The sequence below is a fragment of the Oncorhynchus masou genome, chromosome 32, assembly GCF_036934945.1.
Source record: "Oncorhynchus masou masou isolate Uvic2021 chromosome 32, UVic_Omas_1.1, whole genome shotgun sequence".
Taxonomy (NCBI): domain Eukaryota; kingdom Metazoa; phylum Chordata; class Actinopteri; order Salmoniformes; family Salmonidae; genus Oncorhynchus; species Oncorhynchus masou.
This window is the reverse complement of record NC_088243.1, coordinates 84,108,455-84,131,647: the sequence shown is the minus strand read 5'-3', so window position 1 is coordinate 84,131,647 and position 23,193 is coordinate 84,108,455. Positions and strand designations below refer to the sequence as shown.

Here is a 23,193-nt window from a genome sequence, read left to right as displayed (position 1 = left end):
GCCATAGTGCCTTGGGGAACAGAGTCTCTCTCTCTCTCTCTCTCTCAGAATAAAGGAGACTAACATAGTGCCTTGGGGAACAGAGTCTCTCTCTCTCTCTCTCTCTCTCTCAGAATAAAGGAGACTGCCATAGTGCCTTGGGGAACAGAGTCTCTCTCTCTCAGAATAAAGCAGACTGCCATAGTGCCTTGGGGAACAGTCTCTTATCAGCTTCCAACATCTGGTCTAAAGTGATGAGCTCTTCACAAAACCTCTTCAGACGTCATTGAGACCTCTCTGTCTGTGCTGTGGCCCCGTCCCAAAAGGAACCCTATTCCCTACATAGTGCACTACTTTTGACCAGCCCCTCCCCCCACACACACACCAAAAAAAAACAGAAGACAAAAAAGTCTTTAGTGACTAACACTCACACTTGACTATTTCCCCCCTTAATAGCTATGACTTTGCTGATAGCTACTTTAGTGAGGAGAAACATGTACTTCCTATGACTGTGATGTGTGGTTGTCCTACCTAGCTATCGTAAGATGAACGCAGGAACAGGAAGTCTCTCTGGATAAGAGCATCTGCAAAATGACTCATGTAGATGACACAGGGAATACGGTGCTAGCGGTACGCTACACCTGCAATAACATCTGCAATATATGTGTATGTGACAAATAACTTTTGATTTGATTCAATTTTTTTGAGGGGGGGGGGGGACCCAGCCTTTATAATGCTTCTTTAACTGCACCCTTCAACAGCACAAATCACCCCTTATCATGATATACACAACGTCCAATCCCACAAGTCAATTTCTGTGTTTGAAGAAAAAGGCCTGTTTTCTCATTGGAGGAGAGGGGTAACATGGTGGGACACTATGAGTTCTTCTAGATGACTGCAGAGGTTGAGGAAATACGATGTTTCAATGTAAAACACCATGAAAATTGGGTACTTAACTGTCTGAATGGTGATAATCACATCCTTTCAGCATAAAAAATAGTGGATTTTGAGGACTGACACCCCGGGTCAGGAAAACAACAGATCCTTGTATGAAAGGCAATTTAGCCACAATTCATGGACCTTAGTTAACCATTTAATGACTCACCATCTCTGTTAAATTGTAGTCATCAGAGTTCAATTATGCTGTATCGTACAGCCGTGGCATAATGTTATCTTCAGGAGAAGAAGAGCTATATATTATATTATTCTGCTTGGAGATCTAATCTAAACAATGAAAACAAGATTGCCATGTTTTTAATTAAATCTTATTAATTAATTTAATTTAATTATCTCGGCCCAACATTTTAGATTTGAATGTTTGTAATAAACACTATTCATGGCTCATTTTCCTGTTAATTTCGCCTCATCATTATCTTACATTTGTAAATCAAATTAAGTTATTTTCATTCAGATTCATACATTTCAACTGCTTACTTTGTGTTTGTTTTCTGTTCCCGCTTCTTGGAACTCCACACGTCCACGTTCTATACGAGGAAGTCCGACCGGAGTACTGGTCCGACTGGAGTACTGGTCCGACCGGAGTACTGGTCCGACCGGAGTACTGGTCCTACCGGAGTACTGGTCCGACCGGAGTACAGGTCCTACCGGAGTACTGGTCCGACCAAAGTACTGGGCCGACAGGAGTGCTGGTCCTCCCGGAGTACTGGGCCGACCGGAGTGCTGGGCCGACCGGAGTGCTGGGCCGACCGAAGTACTGGGCCGACCGGAGTACTGGTCCTACCGGAGTACTGGTCCGACCAAAGTACTGGGCCGACAGGAGTGCTGGTCCTACCGGAGTACTGGTCCTCCCGGAGTACTGGGCCGACCGGAGTGCTGGGCCGACCGGAGTGCTGGGCCGACCAAAGTACTGGGCCGACCGGAGTACTGGTCCTACCGGAGTACTGGTCCGACCAAAGTACTGGGCCGACAGGAGTGCTGGTCCTACCGGAGTACTGGTCCTCCCGGAGTACTGGGCCGACCGGAGTGCTGGGCCGACCGGAGTGCTGGGCCGACCGAAGTACTGGGCCGACCGGAGTACTGGTCCTACCGGAGTACTGGTCCGACCGAAGTACTGAGCCGACAGGAGTGCTGGTCCTACCGGAGTACTGGTCCTCCCGGAGTACTGGGCCGACCGGAGTGCTGGGCCGACCGGAGTGCTGGGCCGACCGAAGTACTGGGCCGACCGGAGTACTGGTCCTACCGGAGTACTGGTCCGACCAAAGTACTGGGCCGACAGGAGTGCTGGTCCTACCGGAGTACTGGTCCTCCCGGAGTACTGGGCCGACCGGAGTGCTGGGCCGACCGGAGTGCTGGGCCGACCGAAGTACTGGGCCGACCGGAGTACTGGTCCTACCGGAGTACTGGTCCGACCGAAGTACTGGGCCGACAGGAGTGCTGGTCCTACCGGAGTACTGGTCCTCCCGGAGTACTGGGCCGACCGGAGTGCTGGGCCGACCGGAGTGCTGGGCCGACCGGAGTGCTGGGCCGACCGAAGTACTGGGCCGACCGGAGTACTGGTCCGACCGGAGTACTGGTCCGACCGGAGTACTGGTCCGACCGGAGTGCTGGGCCGACCGGACTACTGGTCCGACCGGAGTGCTGGGCCGACCGAAGTACTGGGCCGACCGGAGTACTGGTCCTACCGGAGTACTGGTCCGACCGGAGTACTGGTCCGACCGAAGTACTGGGCCGACCGGAGTGCTGGTCCTACCGGAGTACTGGTCCTCCCGGAGTACTGGTCCGACCGGAGTGCTGGGCCGACCGAAGTACTGGGCCGACCGGAGTACTGGTCCTACCGGAGTACTGGTCCGACCAAAGTACTGGGCCGACAGGAGTGCTGGTCCTACCGGAGTACTGGTCCTCCCGGAGTACTGGGCCGACCGGAGTGCTGGGCCGACCGGAGTGCTGGGCCGACCGAAGTACTGGGCCGACCGGAGTACTGGTCCTACCGGAGTACTGGTCCGACCGAAGTACTGGGCCGACAGGAGTGCTGGTCCTACCGGAGTACTGGTCCTACCGGAGTACTGGGCCGACCGGAGTGCTGGGCCGACCGGAGTGCTGGGCCGACCGAAGTACTGGGCCGACCGGAGTACTGGTCCTACCGGAGTACTGGTCCGACCAAAGTACTGGGCCGACAGGAGTGCTGGTCCTACCGGAGTACTGGTCCTCCCGGAGTACTGGGCCGACCGGAGTGCTGGGCCGACCGGAGTGCTGGGCCGACCGAAGTACTGGGCCGACCGGAGTACTGGTCCTACCGGAGTACTGGTCCGACCGAAGTACTGGGCCGACAGGAGTGCTGGTCCTACCGGAGTACTGGTCCTCCCGGAGTACTGGGCCGACCGGAGTGCTGGGCCGACCGGAGTGCTGGGCCGACCGGAGTGCTGGGCCGACCGAAGTACTGGGCCGACCGGAGTACTGGGCCGACCGGAGTACTGGTCCGACCGGAGTACTGGTCCGACCGGAGTACTGGTCCGACCGGAGTGCTGGGCCGACCGGACAACTGGTCCGACCGGAGTGCTGGGCCGACCGAAGTACTGGGCCGACCGGAGTACTGGTCCTACCGGAGTACTGGTCCGACCGGAGTACTGGTCCGACCGAAGTACTGGGCCGACCGGAGTGCTGGTCCTACCGGAGTACTGGTCCTCCCGGAGTACTGGGCCGACCGGAGTACTGTAGGCTGCCAATTAGCAGCTGAATTATCCTTTTAACTTCTTCTGCGGGAGATTTTTAAATAATACTATCAAGGATGTACATATGGTGTATTTGTAAGTAATTATTGGTACCATGATTGTTTAAAAATATACACTACCATTGAAAAGTTTGGGGTTACTTAGAAATGTCCTTGTTTTTGAAAGAAAAGCACATTTTTTGTCCATTAAAAGAACATAAAATTGATCAGAAATACAGTGTAGACATTGTTAATGTTGTAAATGACTATTGTAGCTGGAAACGGTTATTTTTTTATGGAATATCTACATAGGCGTACAGAGGTCCATTATCAGTGTCACGGTCATTGGAATAACTGGAACAAGAAGCAGCGTGCGTAGAGTTCCACATGTTTATTTAAATGAAACACACAGAAAACAATAAAGCGCAAAACGAAACGTGAAGCTATGTAGTGCTCACAAGCAACAATACATAAACAAGACCCCACAAATAACAGGTGGGAAAAGGCTGTCTAAATATTATCCCCAATCAGAGACAATGACAGACAGCTGCCTCTGATTGGGAACCATACCAGACCAACATAGAAATAAAAAAAAATTGATTACCCACCCTAGTCACACCCTGACATAACCAAAATAGAGAATTAAAAGGCTCTCTAAGGTCAGGGCGTGACAATCAGCAACCATCACTCCTGTGTTCCAATGGCACGTTGTGTTACTAATCCAAGTTCATCATTTTTAAAGTTCATGAATTTAAAATGCGTCCTCCGAAAGACAACCAAGCCGCACTGCATCTTAACACAGTGCGCATCCAACCCAGAAGCCAGCCGCACCAATGTGTTGGATGAAACACCGCGTGACCTGCTTAGTGTGCACTGCGCCCGGCCCGCCAAAGGAGTTGCTAGTGTGTGATGAGACAAGGATATCCCTATCGGCAAAGCCCTCACTAACCCGGATGACGCTAGGCCAACTGTCTCCCCATGGATTATTACGTTTCTAAAACTGTTTGAATGATGTCTGTGAGTATAACAGAACTCATATGGCAGGCAAAAACCTGAGAAGAAATCCAAACAGGAAGTGGGAAATCTGAGGTTGGTTGATTTTCAACCCAGCCCCTAAAAGAATACACAGTGGGATAAGGATAACATTGCACTTCCTAGGGCTTCCACGAGATGTCAACCATCTTTAGAAACTTGAATGAGGATTCTACTGTGTTGTGGAACTGGATGGGAGCTCTTTGAGTCAGTGGTCTGGCAGAGAGCCAGGTCCTGGTCATGCGCATTTCACACGATAGCGACCTGCGTTCCATGGCTTTCCTACAGACAATGGAATTCTCCGGTTTGAACGTTACAGAAGATTTATGATAACAACATCCTAAAGATTGATTCTATACTTAGTTTGACAAGTTTATTCGACCTGTAATATAACTTTTTGAAGTTTTCGTCTGATGTTCGCTGGACCTGCACGAGCATTTGTATTTGTGTACTAAACGCGCTAACAAAAGTAGCTACTTGGACATATATAATGGACATTATCGAACAAATCAAGCATTTATTGTGGAACTGCGATTCCTGGGAGTGTATTCTGATGAAGATCATCAAAGGTAAGGGAATATTTATAATGTGATTTCTGATTTCTGTTGACTCCAACATGGCGGATATTTTTTCTTCTTCTGAGCTCCATGTCAGATAATTGCATGGTTTGCTTTTTCCATGAAGTTTTTTTGAAATCTGACACAGCAGTTGCATTAAGGAGAGGTATATCTATATTTCTATGTCTAAGATTGTATTTTCATCAACATTTATAATGAGTATTTCTGTAAAATGACGTGGCTCTCTGCAATATCACCGGATGTTTTTGGAACTAGTGAACGTAACACGCCAATGTATACTGAGATTTTTTTATATAAATATGCACTTTATCAAACAAAACATACATGTATTGTGTAACATGAAGTCCTATGAGTGTCATCTGATGAAGATCATCAAAGGTTAGTGATTTATTTTATCTCTATTTGTGCTTTTTGTGACTGCTCTCTTTGGCTAGAAAAATGGCTGGGTTTTTCTGTGAGTTGGTGGTCACCTAACATAATCGATTGTGGTGCTTTCGCTGTAAAGCCTATTTGAAATCGGACACTGTGGTGGGATTAACAACAAGACTACCTTTAAAGCGGTATAAGATACATGTATGTTTGAGGAATTTTAATTATGACATTTATGTTGTTTTGTATTTGGCACCCTGCTCTTTCACTGGCTGTTGTCATATCGACCCCGTTAACCTCTTCAAACTCTGGGAGCGCAATTTCATTTTTGGATGAAAAAACGTTCCCGTTTTAAACAAGATATTTTGTCACAAAAAGATGCTCGACTATGCATATAATTGATAGCTTTGGAAAGAAAACACTCTGAATTTTCCAGAACTGCAAAGATATTGTCTGTGGGTGCCCTAGAACGGGAGCTACAGGCAAAACCAAGATGAAACGGCAACCAGGAAACCAGCAGGATTTTTGAGGCTCCGTTTTCCATTGTCTCCTTATATGGCTGTGAATGCGAGAGGAATGAGCCTGCCCTTTCTGTCGTTTCCCCAAGGTGTCTGCAGCATTGTGACGTATTTGTAGGCATATCATTGCAAGATTGACCATAAGAGACTACATTTTCCAGGTGTCCGCCCGGTGTCCTCCGTCGAAATTGGTGCGTCTTTTTCAGCTGCTGGTATTTTTCCATGCGATTCTGAGGGGAAAGCAGGCTTCCACGAACTGCATATCAATGAAGAGATATGTGAAAAAACACCTTGAGGATTGATTCTAAACAACGTTTGCCATGTTTCGGTCGATATTATGGAGTTAATTCGGAAAAAGTTTGATGTTTTGGTGACTGAATTTTCAGTTTGTTTCGGTAGCCAAATGTGATGTACAAAACGAAGCGATTTCTCCTACACAAAGATTCTTTCAGGAAAAACTGAACATTTGGTATGTAACTGAGAGTCTCCTCATTGAAAACATCCGAAGCTCTTCAAAGGTAAATGATTTTATTTATTTGGTTTATTTGGCTACTCAAAATGCTAAGCTAGCTTAGCATACTCTTACACAAATTAGTGATTTGCTATGGTTCAAAAGCATATTTTGAAAATCTGAGATGACAGTGTTGTTAAGAAAAGGCTAAGCTTGAGAGCAGGCGCATTATTTTCATTTTATTTGCGATTTTCAGAAATCGTTAACGTTGCGTTATGCTAATGAGCCTGAGGCTTTATTCACGATCCCGGATCCGGGATGGGGAGTATCAAGAAGTTGGGGATTGCAGCCCTAAGAGTTGTAAATGACTATTGTAGCTGGAAATGATTGGATTGCAGCCTTAAGACGTTTTTAAAGGAGAAATCTGCAGTTGCTGCATACATTTTTGTAATTCATGATTTGTACCCATTGATTCTTAAAGATTATTATTATTTATCGCCAAGATCTTATCTGAGGGAGTTATTATGGCTTGTGACAGAATTAAAATCGTGGGGAGGTACAATGTAGATGGAGACACAGGCACACAGCATGTGTGTGTTTCTGTGCTTGTGTGTTTCTGTGTGTGTGTGTGTGTGTGTGTGTGTGTGTGTGTGTGTGTGTGTGTGTGTGTGTGTGTGTGTGTGTGTGTGTGTGGTATCAACGATAACAAGAGCCTAATCAACAGCCAGCTGTACTTCTGTAACTGATTGTGTTTGTCTTTATAGTTTCTCTTTTGAAAAGCTGTGTATGTGGCAGCTTACACTTTACAATGGGAAGCAGCGACGGTGCACTGTGGCACATTCATAAGTGAACAGATTTCTGTCATTCATGATGTGGCCATAGACCGCCTCTAATAGTTGAGGTCCTATGTCCCACCCTGGATGTAGAGCAATAAGGAAGCACACTATGTTTCAGGAAATCAAATAAATCAGATTTTGCTTCAAATTCTTGATTATTGACTTCCTACTAGCCTGGAATACAGGGAGAATCCCCAAATGTAGCTTTTATCTATAAAAAAAAATCTATAAAGTATCTATAAAATACAGTATCAATTAAATATAGTATCTATAAAATATATTGCACAACTAGCTGCATTTCTTTTTATCACTTTACACATTTATTTTGTGGTCCCACCCTGTAAACGTTAATTTTCCTGATGACACGCGAAGGGAGGAGGAGTCTTGTGTTTTTAAACGTGTGCATGCTTTTCTTCTTTCAGAAAACAACAGCTGAATGTGAAACACTTCCTGCTCTGCCGAAGAAGACGATGGAGGAGGGGAGCAGACTCCTTCATCCGCCTTCTGACTAAATGACACTCTCCTCGATCAGTCGACCACTTATTGATTTCCGGGTGGGAAATCTGAGGTTGGTTGATTTTCAACCCAGCCCTTATTGAATACACAATGGGATATGGATAACATTGCACTTCCTAGGGCTTCCACGAGATGTCAACCTTCTTTAGAAACTTGAATGAGGATTCTACTGTGTTGTGGAACTGGATGGGAGCTCTTTGATTCAGTGGTCTGGCAGAGAGCCAGGTCCTGGTCATGCACATTTCACACGATAGCGACCTGCGTTCCATGGCTTTCCTACAGACAATGGAATTCTCCGGTTGGAACGTTACAGAAGATTTATGATAACAACATCCTAAAGATTGATTCTATACTTAGTTTGACAAGTTTATTCGACCTCAGGTTCTATCCAAGAATAATGTCATCGGCAGGCAGGGCCCACAGTTCCACGAGGTAACCACAAAAATAGACCTCACTAAGACGTACTCTGTCCCAAATTGCTCCCTATTCCTTACATAGTGCACTACTTTGACCAGATCCCTATATAGGGCTCTTGTCAAAATAAGTGATAGCGGAGAGGAGGACGGAGGAGTCGAGGAGAGGATGGACTTATGCCCAATTGAGAATCTCCTGCAGGTTACATGAAAAAAGAGAGACAACATGTCTCTTAGTTTGGGCCTCTCAGGCAGCACCTAGAGGGTACAGTTTCAAAATAGTAATGAACTTTCAAAATTGACTTCAAGAGCTTTTTTGAGTCTGCCTGGAGTGTAATATCCAGGTGCGCATGTTTTGCACATTTGGCCACTATTTCATTGGTTCCATTTCCAAGTGCAGCTGAAGTGTTTCAAGGAAAACAAATAGTGTTGGAACCGAGGTCTTGGGACTTTAGCCAAGTGTCTGCAGGGGGGACAATGGATTCACGTCGTGGTCACAGGGACACTCCCAGGAGGCCTACTGACACGGTGTGTGTGTGTGTGTGTGTGTGTGTGTGTGTGTGTGTGTGTGTGTGTGTGTGTGTGTGTGTGTGTGTGTGTGTGTGTGTGTGTGTGTGTGTGTGTGTGTGTGTGTGTGTGTGTGTGTGTGACCGACGGACACTGAGAAGTAAGTTGTGAGAATTGATGTGCACTCTGACCCTCCTGAAAGGGAGTCCCCCTATCCGGAGTGAAAAGGCCACACCAGGCATGCCCATATCATGTTTTGATTGGCAGGATGATTGATTGGAGCTACATCACACTGCACCATCGCCACATATGATTGGTCAGACTCAACAAAGGGGTGGTCTATATTAATTTACACTCAAAATAGAGATCAGAAAGAGTAACGTATATGTTTAAAAAAAAATTAATAGCGACCAAAAGCTGGTTACTACCATGTACCCTGTAACTCTGAACCAGCTAGGATCTACTGTACCCTGTAACTCTGAACCAGCTAGGATCTACTGTACCCTGTAACTCTGAAACAGGTAGGATCTACTGTACCCTGTATCTCTGAACCAGCTAGGATCTACTGTACCCTGTATCTCTGAACCAGCTAGGATCTACTGTACCCTGTAACTCTGAAACAGCTAGGATCTACTGTACCCTGTAACTCTGAAACAGCTAGGATCTACTGTACCCTGTATCTCTGAACCAGCTAGGATCTACTGTACCCTGTAACTCTGAAACAGCTAGGATCTACTGTACCCTGTAACTCTGAACCAGCTAGGATCTACTGTACCCTGTATCGCTGAACCAGCTAGGATCTACTGTACCCTGTAACTCTGAACCAGCTAGGATCTACTGTACCCTGTAACTCTGAACCAGCTAGGATCTACTGTACCCTGTAACTCTGAACCAGCTAGGATCTACTGTACCCTGTGTCTCTGCCAGTGAGCCAGCTAGGATCTACTGTTCTCTGTATCTCTAAACTAGCTTGGGTCTGATGTCTTGCTACACAAAAAAGTCATTCTCAGGTTCTATCCAAGAATAATGTCATCGGCAGGCAGGGCCCACAGTTCCACGAGGTAACCACAAAAATAGACCTCACTAAGATGTACTCTGTCCCAAATTGCTCCCTATTCCTTACATAGTGCACTACTTTGACCAGATCCCTATATAGGGCTCTTGTCAAAATAAGTGCCCTATATAGGCAATAGGGTGCCATTGGAGACTATTTCCATTTGGCATGTAGCCAAGATCAAGTGAAAGACAAGATAGTGAACACTTGAATCAGCTCACCTAAGTATTTCACAGCTTTTAGCTCAGCAGGCTAACACGTTCATGTGGCGCATAGAATCCCTGGGTTCGAACCCCCGGTCTGGTTAGTCCCATCATAAGCTACAGTGATTTAAACACTATTTTATTATTTCTCTCATAATTTTCTCCCTGCGGTCTATTAGTGCTAAATAGGTATAGTTTGACAGGGCGGACTGTCTATCCAGAGTCATTTGGAAAGCAGTCTATTACAGTATCAATGGCTGAAGTCTTGCCCATTTGCAACGCAATTAAAAACTCAATTTTCGAAGAGCTTTGCAGCGGTTGATAAACGAGTCAGTAATCCGTTAACTGCTCCTCTGTTTGGCTGAAGCACAGTAATGATAGACAAGTAGTGTGAAAGAGAGAGAGAGAGTGGCAGAGAGGAGACAAAACTCACTGAGGACTTACTAGAAAATAGTAACTAGGCTACACATAGAGAACAGAAACATTAGCAGTAGGCAACAGACCCATACTTAGAAATATAAATATATTGATCTAGTGAGTTCAGAAAAAAATGGCTTTTGTGGGTCTCAGTCATGTATTTCAAGCAGGCTTCATGGGTGAAAGATAGGGACAGTCATGATGGCAATTTATTTTACTAGGCAAGTCAGTTAAAAAAATAGTCTTATTTTCAATGTTGGCCTAGGAACAGTGAGTTAACTGCCTGTTCAGGGGCAGAACAAGAGATCTGTACCTTGTCAGCTCAGGGATTTGAAATAGCAACCTTCTGGTTACTAGTCTAATGCTCTAACCACAAGACTACCCTGCCGCCTCCTACTCTCTAACCACTGGGCTACCCTGCCGCCTCTACACTCTAACCACAAGGCTACCCTGCCCCTATAAAATGTAACTTTAAAAAACGACCAGTAACATATAGCGAGATCTAAATATGAATGTTTAGGCTGTAAGGCGTAATCTACACCAGTTGTGTAGCCTGTTTCTCTCGTTCCCGAATTCCAGTCACTTCAGCGCCATGGACAGCGCCTCATGCTGTGCTCTCTATCCGGGTTCTGAAAGGAGAGCAAGGAGGACTTTGCCCACGCTATTAAAAATAATTAGGAAATCAAAGATAGTCTATAGATTTTTAAACATGCTAGTCTATATAGGTATTTAACAATAAATGTGAGTTACTTCTGATCATAGCAGTATGACAACATATTCACGAATACCAGTTTTATGTATAGTTTATTCCGGGTTGTTTTGAATAGCTTCTAATTATGAATCCACTTGTGTTCTTTGTTTTGCCTCTACTCTATCCGCGCTCACTAACGCCAACTTCCCCTCATCATATCCTTGAGGCGGCAGCTGCACCAGCTGTAAGCGGTTATCTACTGTAGCCAATTGAAAGGCATTGGCCGCCTGAGATTGCCGTGCTTTCTCCTATTGATTGCGCGCGGATACAGTAATGTGGACGAGCGTGGCACTTGTGCCTTGCAGTCAGTCCTACTAGTGGAGCTGAGCTGGGCTAGTGTTATCCGGTAACGGAGTCCGGTGCACACAGGACGAGGGAAGCTTTTAATCAAAATAACATTTAATCAAAATCGCCGCTGGTCCAATCGGAGGAGCTTGTTTTCTTAATCAGATCAGCTAGTTTCTCAACCACCATCTTTGGGACGAATAAGTCCCAGCCTCTCTCTCTCTCCTCTCACAGTTGCAGAAAATTGCTCCGCAGCCCCGTGCTGCACCTTAATGAACCCAATTGGTGCACTGTGAGCGACCATCATAAATCTGGAGGATTTTCAGCATCTTCGGGGTTGCTTATGAATTTGCTGAGGCAGATCCTTTTAAGGAGTTGAGAACATAGACGGGTTGGAGAAATTGCGAAAATGGCACAAAACGTGGTTCTATTTTTATTGTGGCTTTCGGGCAGATCACTCGCGGGATTTCCCAATCAGATTAATATAGGTAAGTAGTCCGTAAAATAATTATAACATCATTTTAGAATCATTTTTGCTTTTCGCCGGTAATTTTATGGATAATGCCGGTTCTTCGGAGTATGACCTTTATCGGCTGTGTTATTAATTAAGTCGGTTGCTTTGCTTGAAGTAATACATATTGAACTTGCTCCGCCGCTTTGATTACATATTTTATGAAATACAACGTTGGAAAAATGCTTGAAAGAAATTACCTCATTGAATGGTTCACGGGAAAATGTTGCAACTTCACAAGGGTGGAAATTGTAGGGAGCAATTCCGCAATAACACGTTTCTGTAGACAGAATGATGAGGAGTAAAGAAGAATAATGTGTGATTTATTTATCCTAATTAATTTGACCTACGAGCCTACCTACATGATCCGTGTTTTTTGGTTTATCACTTGAGATTCGTGTATAAACAGAACGACGGAGATCCCTGCAGTTTAACAATTGTTATGTAAGCTACATACAAGTCAAGTGCCACTGAAGTCGATGTCTTCCTCAAGTTTTCCTCGACAGGCAGTAGGTGGGCAACCCTATCTACCGTCCGTGCAAGGGCCAGTGGTGGTTCCTTCCGGTGTCTATACAAATATAAGGCAGCAGAGTTGGATGTAAAATGTGTGTAAATAATGATGATGGGAAATGGTAGCCGAAGTTGTTATTATGTATCTGTATGTCTTCTAGGTGGTCTGTTCATGCGGTCCACTGTGCAGGAGCACAGCGCGTTTAGGTTCGCTGTTCAGCTCTACAACACCAACCAGAACACTACGGAGAAACCCTTCCATCTCAACTACAACGTAGACAACCTCGAGTCGTCTAACAGCTTCTCAGTCACCCATGCATGTAAGTACAGAGCTCTTTTCAATTAAAATCTCCCTCTGCTCGGAATATGTCCAAAATTCCCCCTTGAACACACACCCGCACACACACGCACACACACACACACGCACACACACACGCACACACACACACACACACACATGGCATTCATAATAACATAATGAATGCATGGTATGAAAATGCTTTTGCTTGGTAGGCCCACAGTAGATAAGACCAGGGCCCAGAGGACGGGTGCCAGAGTGCCTTTTGAGATGTCTCAATGGTTCACTATTGTTACGTCACACCAATGGTCACCAACCTCTTCTAAGTCCAGATCACTTTGTGAGTCGGATATGACTAAGCCTATGCAACATTAACCAATTAAAAACAATTCTGTAATAATAAAGGTTTTTTTGCAGTAGGCTATAGACTCAATATATTATCACTGCATATTGGCTATGCTTTATTTTATTTATTAATGTTATTATTATTATTTGTTTTTTTGGGCCCATAATCATTTGCTTTTTTTTTTTTACTGAACTGATGGACTGCAACTGATGGTCAGTCTGAGGGGAGGGAGCAAAGGTGAGGCTGACTCTCACCCGACTCAACCTCCCTCCCTCCGTTCTCCCTCCCTCCCTCCGTCCTCCCTCCCTCCCTCCGTCCTCCCTCCCTCCCTCTGTCCTCCCTCCCTCCCTCCCTCCCTCCGTTCTCCCTCCCTCCGTTCTCCCTCCCTCCGTTCTCCCTCCCTCCCTCCCTCCGTTCTCCCTCCCTCCGTTCACCCTCCCTCCCTCCGTTCACCCTCCCTCCCTCCGTTCACCCTCCCTCCCTCCGTTCTCCCTCCCTCCCTCTGTTCTCCGTTCTCCCTCCCTCTCTCCGTTCTCCCTCCCTCTCTCCGTTCTCCCTCCCCCTCCGTTCTCCCTCCCCCTCCGTTCTCCCCCCCTCCGTTCTCCCCCCCTCCGTTCTCCCTCCCTCCGTTCTCCCTCCCTCCGTTCTCCCTCCCTCCGCTCTCCCTCCCTCCCTCCGTTCTCCCTCCCTCCATTCTCCCTCCCTCCCTCCGTTCTCCCTCCATTCTCCCTCCCTCCCTCCGTTCTCCCTCCCTCCGTTCTCCCTCCCTCCGTTCTCTTTTCCCTCCGTTCTCCCTCCCTCCCTCCCTCCGTTCTCCCTCCGTTCTCCCTCCCTCCGTTCTCCCTCCCTCCGTTCACCCTCCCCCCGCTGAGAAAAAGGGGACACAGTCTTCCAGCTGATGGTGAAACTCAAGTCGCATTGCATTATTTCTGCCTCATGCAACAATTCATGTTGTTACTCTTATGAGCAGAGAAAGTGAAATATTCCTCTCTACTAAAAAAGACACAATCCGCTAATAATAGCAGCGCTAGCTTATGGAAACACTGTGCTGTAGTCAGTCACTCAGTGCTGGTTGTAGCACTGCAGCACTGAGTGGACTGAGTGGAAGTAGGAAGAATGTTCAACATTTTTATAAGCCATAAAATGTGCAGTGTTGACAGCGCTGAATAACAACATAAACATGAACTTCCTCATAAAAACAAATATTCTTTGCTTTTTTCTCTCTAGTCATGGTTTTAAAAGTCTTGAAATCTCATGTTATCAACTTCGCTGTGCATTCAAGGTTTCTTTTTACAGTCTATGGCTCGAGGAAACTGTGCAGACACGGTGATCTGAGCTATCTGATTGGCCAGCGGTAGGCCTATAGGTGCACTTGATTTGCTCTCTGGGTCTGCTGGGTCGGCGGAGTTCTACCTTCAGACACGTGAAATGGTTAAAAGTGGGAACCCTTTGCCTTCCCGGCACCAGGGCTGCTGAATCAAGTGCAACTATTACCGCCAACAGAGCAAAGTGGGCAAAAAATGATCCTGGGTTGTTTACCTACATTTTTGGTGGTCGACTAGGAATGCCTAGGAGATCGACCAATCAAGATAGAGATGTCTCATTGATCCACTGTTGATACACAACACTGAGGTAGAGACGTCTGAATGGTTCATTGTTTGTATAGGCTGTATGATATTACTAAGGTAAATATCTCTGTAGCAAATACAAACCAAGATGTGCATCTCAAATAGACCCTTATTCATTTTGTAGTGCACTACTTTTGACCAGAGCCCCATCAAAAGTAGTGCACTTTAAATGGGAATAGAGCTCTGGTCTAAAGTAGTGCACTACAAAGGGAATAGGGTTCTGGTCTAAAGTAGTGCACTACAAAGGGAATAGGGTTCTGGTCTAAAGTAGTGCACTACAAAGGGAATAGGGTTCTGGTCTAAAGTAGTGCACTACAAAGGGAATAGGGCTCTGGTCTAAAGTAGTGCACTAATAAGGGAATAGGGATCTAGTCTAAAGTAGTGCACTACAAAGGGAATAGGGTTCTGGTCTAAAGTAGTGCACTACAAAGGGAATAGGGCTCTGGTCTAAAGTAGTGCACTACAAAGGGAATAGGGTTCTGGTCTAAAGTAGTGCACTACAAAGGGAATAGGGTTCTGGTCTAAAGTAGTGCACTACAAAGGGAATAGGGTTCTGGTCTAAAGTAGTGCACTACAAAGGGAATAGGGTTCTGGTCTAAAGTAGTGCACTACAAAGGGAATAGGGCTCTGGTCTAAAGTAGTGCACTACAAAGGGAATAGGGTTCTGGTCTAAAGTAGTGCACTACAAAGGGAATAGGGCTCTGGTCTAAAGTAGTGCACTAATAAGGGAATAGGGATCTAGTCTAAAGTAGTGCACTACAAAGGGAATAGGGTTCTGGTCTAAAGTAGTGCACTACAAAGGGAATAGGGCTCTGGTCTAAAGTAGTGCACTACAAAGGGAATAGGGTTCTGGTCTAAAGTAGTGCACTACAAAAGGAATAGGGCTCTGGTCTAAAGTAGTGCACTACAAAGGGAATAGGGATCTAGTCTAAAGTAGTGCACTACAAAGGGAATAGGGCTCTGGTCTAAAGTAGTGCACTACAAAGGGAATAGGGTTCTGGTCTAAAGTAGTGCACTACAAAGGGAATAGGGTTCTGGTCTAAAGTAGTGCACTACAAAGGGAATAGGGTTCTGGTCTAAAGTAGTGCACTACGAAGGGAATAGGGTGCCATTTGGGACAAGAATACAAATGAAATTCCCTTGGCAACATCCCGAGGAGAAGATCACGTATATATGATAGGGAAGGCCCGGTATCTTTACAGTGAGAGAGAGAGGCTGTATGACCTTGGAGAGGAAAGACAAGAAAACAGTAACAACATGTACAATAACCATGTTGCCAAGGACTCCATGTGGGTGGTTTCAGCATGCTCCTAAACAGACGTAAAACATCAGAATAGTGTTTTTAATCTAGGTAGGAGTATCGGCTCTGATTTGGACATCTCCATATTTAAAAAGAGTTGGAGTTGCCATTCAGATCATAATGAATACGATTACATGGACAGAGGGACCTAAATACCTGATCCTAGACCAGCACTCCATCTCGGAGATGCTTTACAATCAAAATAGACTCCACTTCTCCCTACATGCTGTGGTTACATGTAGCTCCTCTCAGTGTGGCCAATGGCTTATTCATCCAGTCATACATTCAAACTGCACTCTGCTCTGCTCTCTACTGTGTTCAAACTGCACTCTGCTCTGCTCTCTACTGTGTTCAAACTGCACTCTGCTCTGCTCTCTACTGTGTTCAAACTGCACTCTGCTCTGCTCTCTACTGTGTTCAAACTGCACTCTGCTCTGCTCTCTACCGTGTTCAAACTGCACTCTGCTCTGCTCTCTACTGTGTTCAAACTGCACTCTGCTCTGCTCTCTACTGTGTTCAAACTGCACTCTGCTCTGCTCTCTACTGTGTTCAAACTGCACTCTGCTCTGCTCTCTACTGTGTTCAAACTGCACTCTGCTCTGCTCTCTACTGTGTTCAAACTGCACTCTGCTCTGCTCTCTACTGTGTTCAAACTGCACTGTGCTCTGCTCTCTACTGTGTTCAAACTGCACTCTGCTCTGCTCTCTACTGTGTTCAAACTGCACTCTGCTCTGCTCTCTACTGTGTTCAAACTGCACTCTGCTCTGCTCTCTACCGTGTTCAAACTGCACTGTGCTCTGCTCTCTACTGTGTTCAAACTGCACTCTGCTCTGCTCTCTACTGTGTTCAAACTGCACTCTGCTCTGCTCTCTACCGTGTTCAAACTGCACTCTGCTCTGCTCTCTACTGTGTTTAAACTGCACTCTGCTCTGCTCTCTACCGTGTTCAAACTGCACTCTGCTCTGCTCTCTACTGTGTTTAAACTGCACTCTGCTCTGCTCTCTACTGTGTTTAAACTGCTCTCTACTGTGTTCAAACTGCACTCTGCTCTGCTCTCTACTGTGTTCAAACTGCACTCTGATCTGCTCTCTACTGTGTTCAAACTGCACTCTGATCTCTACTGTGTTCAAACTGCACTCTGCTCTGCTCTCTACTGTGTTCAAACGGCTCTCTGCTCTGCTCTCTACTATGTTTTAACGGCTCTCTGCTCTGCTCTCTACTGTGTTAAAACTGCACTCTGCTCTGCTCTCTACTGTATTCAAACGGCTCTCTGCTCTGCTCTCTACCGTGTTCAAACTGCACTGTGCTCTGCTCTCTACTGTGTTCAAACTGCACTCTGCTCTGCTCTCTACTGTGTTCAAACTGCACTCTGCTCTGCTCTCTACCGTGTTCAAACTGCACTCTGCTCTGCTCTCTACTGTGTTTAAACTGCACTCTGCTCTGCTCTCTACCGTGTTCAAACTGCACTCTGCTCTGCTCTCTACTGTGTTTAAACTGCACTCTGCTCTGCTCTCTACTGTGTTTAAACTGCTCTCTACTGTGTTCAAACTGCACTCTGCTCTGCTCTCTACTGTGTTCAAACTGCACTCTGATCTGCTCTCTACTGTGTTCAAACTGCACTCTGATCTCTACTGTGTTCAAACTGCACTCTGCTCTGCTCTCTACTGTGTTCAAACGGCTCTCTGCTCTGCTCTCTACTGTGTTTTAACGGCTCTCTGCTCTGCTCTGCTCTCTACTGTGTTAAAACTGCACTCTGCTCTGCTCTCTACTGTATTCAAACGGCTCTCTGCTCTGCTCTCTACTGTGTTCAAACTACACTCTGCTCTGCTTTCTACTGTGTTTAAACTGCACTCTGCTCTGCTCTTTACTGTGTTCAAATCTCTCTCTGCTCTGCTCTCTACTGTGTTCAAACAGCTCTCTGCTCTGCTCTCTACTGTATTCAAACGGCTCTCTGCTCTGCTCTCTACTGTGTTCAAACTACACTCTGCTCTGCTCTCTACTGTGTTTAAACTGCACTCTGCTCTGCTCTTTACTGTGTTCAAATCTCTCTCGGCTCTGCTCTCTACTGTGTTCAAACGGCTCTCTGCTCTGCTCTCTACTGTGTTTAAACGGCTCTCTGCTCTGCTCTCTACTGTGTCTAAACTGCACTCTGCTCTGCTCTGCTCTCTACTGTGTTTAAATGGCTCTCTGCTCTGCTCTCAACTGTGTGCAAACTGCACTCTGCTCTGCTCTCTTTGCTCTACTGTGATCAATATGCACTCTGCTCTCTACTGTGTTCAAACTGCACTCTGCTCCGCTCTCTACTGTGTTCAAATGTCTCTCTGCGCTGCTCTCTTCTGGGAAATTGTTTGTTGTTGCCGGGGGTCGATGTGAATGGCATTCTTTTATGATGCTGTATATTGTGTTCCCTGTGGCGTCGTTTAGATCTGATTACAGGCAACTTAAAGAAAGCATAATGAAGGAAAACGATGACAAGGGTAAGAGAGGAGAGGGAGAGGAGAGGGAGAGGAGAGGGAATGGAGAGGAGAGGGAGAGGAGAGGAGAGGGAATGGAGAGGAGAGGGAGAGGAGAGGGAGAGGAGAGGGAGAGGAGAGGGAGAGGAGAGGGAGAGGAGAGGGAATGGAATGGAGAGGGAATGGAGAGGAGAGGGAATGGAGAGGAGAGGGAATGGGAGGAGAGGGAATGGAGAGGAGAGGGAATGGAGAGGAGAGGGAATGGGAGGAGAGGGAATGGAGAGGAGAGGAGATGGATAGGAGAGGAGATGAGGGAATGGGAGGAGAAGGAATGGGAGGAGAGGGAGAGGGAGGAGAGGGAGGAGAGGGAATAGGGGGAGAGGGAGGAGAGGGAATGGGAGGAGAGGGAGAGCGAGGAGAGGAGGAGGTAAGGGAGGAGAGGGAATGGGAGGAGAGGAGGAGGAAAGAGAGGAGAGGGAAGGGAGGAGAGGGAATGGGAGGAGAGGGAAAGGGAGAAGGAAAGAGAGGAGAGGGAAAGGGAGGAGATGGAGAGGGAATAGGAGGAGATGGAAAGGGAGGAGAGAGAACGAGAGAAGGAAAGAGGGGAGGGAAGGGAGGAGAGGGAAAGGGAGTAGAGGGAAAGGGAGTAGAGGGAAAGGGAGTAGAGGGAGAGGTAAGGGAGGAGATGGAGGGGGAACGAGAGAAGGAAAGGGAGGAGAGGGAAAGGGAGGAGAGGGAAAGGGAAAGGGGGAGAGGGAAAGGGGGAGAGGAGGGAGAATGGGAGGAGAGGGAACGAGAGAAGGAAAGCGAAGGAGGAACGAGAGAAGGAAAGAGAGGAAAAGTAAATAAAAGGGGATGTTAGGGAAGAAAGGGAAGGGAAGGGAAGGAAAAATAAGGAACGGCAAGCAAGACAAAGTGAATATGGTACATTCACACCCGACTCTCAGTAGACACACAGTAGACTCTCAGTAGACTCTCAGTAGACTCTCAGTAGACTCTCAGTAGACTCTCAGTAGACTCTCAGTAGACTCACAGTAGACACACAGTAGACACACAGTAGACTCACAGTAGACTCTCAGTAGACTCTCAGTAGACTCTCAGTAGACTCTCAGTAGACTCAGTAGACTCTCAGTAGACTCTCAGTAGACTCACAGTAGACTCACAGTAGACTCTCAGTAGACTCACAGTAGACTCACAGTAATCTCTCAGTAGACTCACAGTAGACTCACAGTAGACTCAGTAGACTCTCAGTAGACACTCAGTAGACTCTCAGTAGACTCTCAGTAGACTCTCAGTAGACTCTCAGTAGACTCTCAGTCTTCTCTCAGTAGACTCTCAGTAGACTCTCAGTAGACTCTCAGTAGACTCTCAGTAGACTCAGTAGACTCTCAGTAGACTCTCAGTAGACTCTCAGTAGACTCAGTAGACTCTCAGTAGACTCTCAGTAGACTCTCAGTAGACTCAGTAGACTCTCAGTAGACTCACAGTAGACACTCAGTAGACTCTCAGTAGACTCTCAGTAGACTCACAGTAGACTCTCATTCGACTCTCAGTCGACTCTCAGTAGACTCTCAGTAGACTCTCAGTAGACTCACAGTAGACTCTCATTCGACTCTCATTCGACTCTCAGTCGACTCTCAGTAGACTCTCAGTAGACTCTCAGTAGACTCTCAGTAGACTCTCAGTAGACTCAGTAGACTCTCAGTAGACTCTCAGTAGACTCTCAGTAGACACTCAGTAGACACACAGTAGACACTCAGTAGACTCTCAGTAGACTCTCAGTAGACTCTCAGTAGACTCTCAGTAGACTCTCAGTAGACACTCAGTAGACTCTCAGTAGACTCTCAGTAGACTCTCAGTAGACTCTCAGTAGACTCACTGTAGACTCACAGTAATCTCTCAGTAGACTCTCAGTAGACTCTCAGTAGACTCTCAGTAGACTCTCAGTAGACACTCAGTAGACTCTCAGTAGACTCACTGTAGACTCACAGTAATCTCTCAGTAGACTCTCAGTAGACTCACTGTAGACTCACAGTAATCTCTCAGTAGACACTCAGTAGAGTCACAGTAGACTCAGAGTAGACTCAGTACACTCACAGTAGACTCAGTAGACTCACAGTAGACTCACAGTAGACTCTCAGTAGACTCACTGTAGACTCACTGTAGACTCACTGTAGACTCACAGTAATCTCTCAGTAGACTCACAGTAGATTCAGTACACTCCCAGTAGACTCAGTAGACTCTGTATCTAGATGATGTCAAAAGGTGAGCCCGGATAGGCCAGAGACGATGAACAACTCTCAACATCATAGTAGTGTTCTGCTGCAGAACCTTGTCAACAGACGTCTGTGGTCCTCTGTGGTTCTGTCCGCCCCTATCATACTTTCATAATGTCTACCGGTCATTCAGCAGACATGTTTACTCAAAGCATCTTACAGTGATTGGAACCACATTATCCCGATGTGTCTGGCCTGGCCCGCTGGTCTCCTCCTCTCCTCTCCTCTCCTCTCCTCTCCTCTCCTCTCCTCTCCTCTCCTCTCCTCTCCTCTCCTCTCCTCTCCTCTCCTCTCCTCTCCTCTCCTCTCCTCTCCTCTCCTCTGTCTCCCCCAGTTCAGCTCTCTCTGCAGTGTCAGCTCATTAGCACACAGACCTCATACCGTCTCACTTGGGTGAAGGAAAAAAATCCATACCCCCCCCCACCAACCCCCACCTCAAAGTAACACACACCGGCAAATGAGCTGGGACTGAGTTCTGCAGTGGAGAGGTGAGGTGGTGGAGAGGTGAGGTGGTGGAGAGGTGAGGTGGTGGAGAGGTGAGGTGGTGGAGAGGTGAGGTGGTGGAGAGGTGGGTCTGAGAGGTGAGGTGGTGGAGAGGTGAGGTGGTGGAGAGGTGAGGTGGTGGAGAGGTGAGGTGGTGGAGAGTTGGGTCTGAGAGGTGGGGTGGTGGAGAGGTGAGGTGGTGGAGAGGTGGGACTGAGAGGTGAGGTGGTGGAGAGTTGGGTCTGAGAGGTGGGTCTGAGAGGTGAGGTGGTGGAGAGGTGGTGGAGAGGTGAGGTGGTGGAGAGGTGAGGTAGTGGAGAGGTGAGGTGGTGGAGAGGTGAGGTGGTGGAGAAGTGGGTCTGAGAGGTGGGTCTGAGAGGTGAGGTGGTGGAGAGGTGAGGTGGTGGAGAGATGGGACTGAGAGGTGAGGTGGTGGAGAGGTGGGACTGAGAGGTGAGGTGGTGGAGAGGTGAGGTGGTGGAGAGGTGAGGTGGTGGAGAGGTGGGACTGAGAGGTGAGGTGGTGGAGAGGTGGGACTGAGAGGTGAGGTAGTGGAGAGGTGGGACTGAGAGGTGAGGTGGGACTGAGAGGTGAGGTGGTGGAGAGGTGGGACTGAGAGGTGAGGTAGTGGAGAGGTGGGACTGAGAGGTGAGGTGGGACTGAGAGGTGAGGTGGTGGAGAGGTGGGACTGAGAGGTGAGGTAGTGGAGAGGTGGGACTGAGAGGTGAGGTAGTGGAGAGGTGGGACTGAGAGGTGGGACTGAGAGATGAGGTGGTGGAGAGATGGGACTGAGAGATGAGGTGGTGGAGAGGTGGGACTGAGAGATGAGGTGGTGGAGAGGTGGGACTGAGAGGTGAGGTGGTGGAGAGGTGGGACTGAGAGGTGAGGGAGATGAAGCAATGCCCCCAAATCACAGTTAGCCAGCCAAAGAAGCTTGGGCTGTTACCTTGTCACGGCGTCCTAACGAACGGACACGCCCTGCGCCCTCTCCTTCACGCTGTTGATAGGGCCACAGAAACAATAAGCAAATGAGTAAATAAATAAGAGATAATGGCGTTGGTAATTTCACGCGTGTTGAAGGAGCAGGGGAGCATGGGAGAAAGAGGGCTTGATATCAGAATCTAATTACAACCGCGAAGGCAGGAGCAGAGACAGTCTTCTTTTTCTTAGCTTAGAGAGAGGAACGGGCTCCTGAGGGAGACGCTGTGGCCCCATTTCATGCACATCTTACAGCAGCTAGAGAGAGAGAGAATGTGCGTTTGTGTATCGCGTCTATACACTGTGTGTGAGAAACATACGAGCCTTTGATGATGTTGAGGAAAGTGTGGAAAAGCAACCTCTGTCTGTCTCTGCACTGAAAACAGTGTGAAGTAGTCAACAACCCTTCCAGTTTGTTGTGGGAACTGTTTCTTTGATGAGTTTATGAAGTCGTCTGCTGGGGGTTCAATCTGCCTCACCTCTTCTGTATGAGTAGAACACAGTGTCCTACATACTGGCCAGGGTTCAAATGCCACCATACTCTCTATATAGTGTACTACTGTAGACCAGAGCCCCTATATAGTATACTACTGTTGACCAGAGTCTATATCCCCTATATAGTGTTCTACTGTTGACCAGAGCCCCTATATAGTGTACTACTGTTGACCAGAGTCCATATCCCCTATATAGTGTTCTACTCTTGACCAGAGTCCATATTCCCTATATAGTGTACTACTGTTGACCAGAGTCCATATTCCCTATATAGTGTACTACTGTTGACCAGAGCCCCTATATAGTGTACTACTGTTGACCAGAGTCCATATCCCCTATATA

The 23,193-nt window shown here is 47.1% G+C and overlaps 1 protein-coding gene across 3 annotated transcripts in view; it reads left to right on the top strand.

Annotated features, from left to right (window-relative positions):
• The first annotated feature begins 11,898 nt into the window (after positions 1-11,898).
• LOC135526714 (glutamate receptor 3) overlaps positions 11,899-23,193 on the top strand; it is a 292,678-nt gene continuing 281,383 nt past the window's right edge. For all 3 annotated transcript variants that reach the window (XM_064955313.1, XM_064955311.1, XM_064955312.1), the window contains exons 1-2: positions 11,899-12,064; positions 12,759-12,917. In XM_064955313.1, coding sequence (XP_064811385.1) covers positions 11,986-12,064; positions 12,759-12,917 — 238 coding nt within the window. In that variant the 5' untranslated portion in view covers positions 11,899-11,985. The remainder of the gene's footprint in view (positions 12,065-12,758; positions 12,918-23,193) is intronic.